Source organism: Sinocyclocheilus grahami, unplaced genomic scaffold (genome assembly GCF_001515645.1).
Source record: "Sinocyclocheilus grahami isolate Dianchi unplaced genomic scaffold, SAMN03320097.WGS_v1.1 scaffold336.1, whole genome shotgun sequence".
Lineage (NCBI taxonomy): Eukaryota > Metazoa > Chordata > Actinopteri > Cypriniformes > Cyprinidae > Sinocyclocheilus > Sinocyclocheilus grahami.
The window spans coordinates 626172-629573 of record NW_015505515.1 but is presented as its reverse complement, the minus strand read 5'-3'; the positions used below and the strand labels follow the sequence as shown (position 1 = coordinate 629573).

Sequence of the window (3402 nt, the reverse complement as noted above, 5' to 3'; positions counted from 1 at the left end):
GAATATAGCCCGAACCCAGAGAACTCCCCCTATCCCTAGTATGGGATGAGAATAGATTAAGAGTGAGGAGTTGGGGTGGATGCCGGAAAACTGTCATAGGATAGAGGTAAGTAGGCTAGTTAGGATGATTAGCTAAACGAGTTACACTTGTGCCAAATTGGTTGATTATCTGATCGTGCTCCTCCCGAACCTTGTTAATAAAACATCATTAAATGTTAGGCAGAAGGACGCTCCTTATATTTAGTATTTAAAAACTGATAATATAGCCATCCATTTATGTTTTTCTCTTAGAAGAAACATCCTGCCTCAAATGAAAGACACTGACCTTAAAGGTTGCATTTATAACCGCTACAAAAATCCATACTGCCCCATTTTCCGTTTGGGAGACATTGTGAGTGAGGCCAAGGAGAACTTTTCAGAGATGGCAGTGGAGGTAAAACCTTTCTTTCCAAGCACACTAGGACATACACTGCCGTTTAAAAGTTTGGGATCAGTAAGATTTTTAATGTTTTTTAAAGACGTTTCTTTTCTGCTCATCAAGGATGCGTTTATTTGATCAAAAATATATATATATTTTTTAATTTGTTCTTTTTTACTTTTTATTCAGAAAAGTATCCTGAATTTAAGTCATTAGTGTCTTATGATCCTTCAGAAATCATTCCAATACAGTATGCTGATTTGGAGCTCAAGAAACATTTCTTCTTATTATCAATTTTGAAAACCGTTGTGCTGCTTAATATAGGCTATTGTGGAAACCGTGATCTGTTCTTTTCATATAAAGTTAGAAAGAACAGCATTTATTTTAAATCGAAGTCTTTTGTAACATTGTCTTTTGTCTTTTGACTATCATTTTTGATTAGTTTAATGCATTTTTGCTGAATAAGAGTATTAATTTCTTTAAATAAAAATCTTACTGACCACAACTTTTGAACAGTAGTGTATTTGTGTAATTTAGTTGCAAAGCAGGCTAGTACATTTTTATCAGTTTTTACATTGCTGGTAGTATCTGCTCCACAGGGTGGTGTGATTGGGATCCAGATCAACTGGGACTGTGACCTGAACCACATCTTTCACAGCTGTCTGCCCAAATACTCATTCCGTCGCTTGGATGAAAAAGAAAGCAACCGAACCTTGTACCCTGGGCTCAATTTCAGGTGTGAACAACTTAAATCATATTGAAAATATGTGAACGGTGTGTGATATTGAAATTCATTCTTTCGTGTAGGTTTGCAAGATTCTCTACAGTGAATGGTGAGGAGCAGAGAACACTCTTTAAAATGTATGGGATTAGGTTTGATGTGATGGTGTTTGGGAAGGTGAGATTATGTTATACTATATTGTCATTACTTTGCATGTTAACTTTAGCATATAAAAAGTTCTCTAAATTCTTCGCAGGCTGGAAAGTTCAGCATCATTCAGCTAATCATCTACATTGGATCTACGCTCTCGTATTATGCTCTTGTGAGTAACCCTTAAACACTCAGCAAGTCGGAAAAGTGTTTGAAGTAATGAAATGTTTACCATTGAGTTTGTCTTTAGACAACAGTATTCCTGGACTGGCTTATTGGGACCGGCTGTTACTCCAAAGTGGCAAAACAGAACTACACTGAGAGGAAGTCTGAGGCTGTACAGGACAGAGAAGAGGTTTACACCTTAGAAACACTGACATAGTGGATAGCACTTCAGTTTGTTGTGTGCAGTTTTTTATCATCGTTAATGCTTTACACGGGCTAAATACATTTGTGGATTGTGTTTGTTGCAGTGCTTCCTTTGTGTGGCATTTGTGGATGAGGACCAGTTAAGGGTGGTGAAAAAATCCAGAAAGAAAAGACTACAGGAGACAAAGCCCCTTTCCTTACACCAGCGAAGAGTAAGTTAAGTTCCTCATATTATATTGTCACATGCTTGCCAGTAAATTAATACTTGTTATTAAATATTCAAAAAAGCATTTCGTATTTTCTAAAACTGAATTAAAGGATTAGTTCACTCGGAAAGAAAGCTCTGTCATCATTTACTCTTCTTCGTGTCATTCCATGCCTGTAAGGCTTGCTTTCTTCTGCAGAACACAATGAATTCAATACAATGGCAGTATATCCTGACTCACTTTCACACTGATAAAGCACCCAGAAGTGTCAGCGAACACTCCATGTGGCTCACTAATCATTTCTCAAGTCCTCTGATTGTTTTTGGTGAAAAGCACCCTGATATTTAAATAATGATATTGTAAAATCATAAATGGCTAAATCCTGTGCACCGTCAATGCATCTTTTACAATGGTTTGCCACCATTATTTTTCTGGTAAAATTGTGAAAATGGTGTTAAAATACTGTGAAAATGATCAGAAAGCAGCGTGTACCTTTGCTGACTGACATGGGTGTTTTATGAGTGTTTTAAGAGTCGATATGTACTGACATTGTATGAAATTCATTAAATTATCTCCTTTTAAATGCTCTCCTAACAGTATTAGGATGAGTAAATGATGACTTTAATTTTCATCAATGAATTTTTATATTTGGTCAGACTGATTTAATGTCATTTCACTATATGGCATTGCGTTAACTCAAAAATAAACTATACAATGATATTTTGTATTCATATTTTGAATTAGTTTTTATTTTTATATAATTTTGTCATCTTTGTTGTCAATTTTATGTAATATTGTAGTCTATTTATTATTTTTGATGTTGTTTTTTTTGTCTATATAGGTTTTATTTTTTATTTCGGTTTTAGTTATTTTAGTAAATCAAGTTAAACTAAATGAAAATTAGAAATGTTGCCTTACCAACTTGCTGAAATAAAGTAGCCAAGCACACTAGGACATACACTGCCGTTTAAAAGTTTGGGATCAGTAAGATTTTTAATGTTTTTTAAAGACGTTTCTTTTCTGCTCATCAAGGATGCGTTTATTTGATCAAAAATACAGAAAAAACAGTAATATTGTGAAATATTATTACTATGTAAAATAATGATTTTCTAATTTAATATACTGTAAAATAGTATTTGTTCATGTGACGCAAAGCTGAATTTTCATCATCCATCACTCCAGCGTTCAGTGTCACGTGATTCTTCAGAAATCATTCTGATTTATCAACAACGTGCTGATTTATCAATGTTAGAAACAGTTTTTGCTGCTTAATATTTTTGGAACCTGTGATACTTTTGAATAAAAAGTTTTTTTTTAAAAAGGACAGCATTTATTTAAAATATAAATATTTTCTAAAAATATAAGTCGTTACAATCGCTTTTTATTAATTTAACACATCCTTGCTGAATTTTTTTTTTTTTCTTTTTAAAGAACAAATTTGCTGACCCCAAGCATTTGAATGGTAGTGTATATTATTAGAATATATATATATATATATATATATATATATATATATATATATATATATATATATATAT

General features: G+C 33.0%; 1 protein-coding gene across 1 annotated transcript in view; it reads left to right on the top strand.

The window, feature by feature from the left end:
- The window catches only part of LOC107602831 (P2X purinoceptor 4-like), an 8752-nt gene that overhangs the window by 4107 nt on the left and 1243 nt on the right, over positions 1–3402 (top strand). Inside the window, exons 8-12 of the mRNA XM_016295424.1 lie at positions 1018–1154; positions 1226–1316; positions 1396–1461; positions 1540–1644; positions 1763–1870. Coding sequence (XP_016150910.1) covers positions 1018–1154; positions 1226–1316; positions 1396–1461; positions 1540–1644; positions 1763–1870 — 507 coding nt within the window. The remainder of the gene's footprint in view (positions 1–1017; positions 1155–1225; positions 1317–1395; positions 1462–1539; positions 1645–1762; positions 1871–3402) is intronic.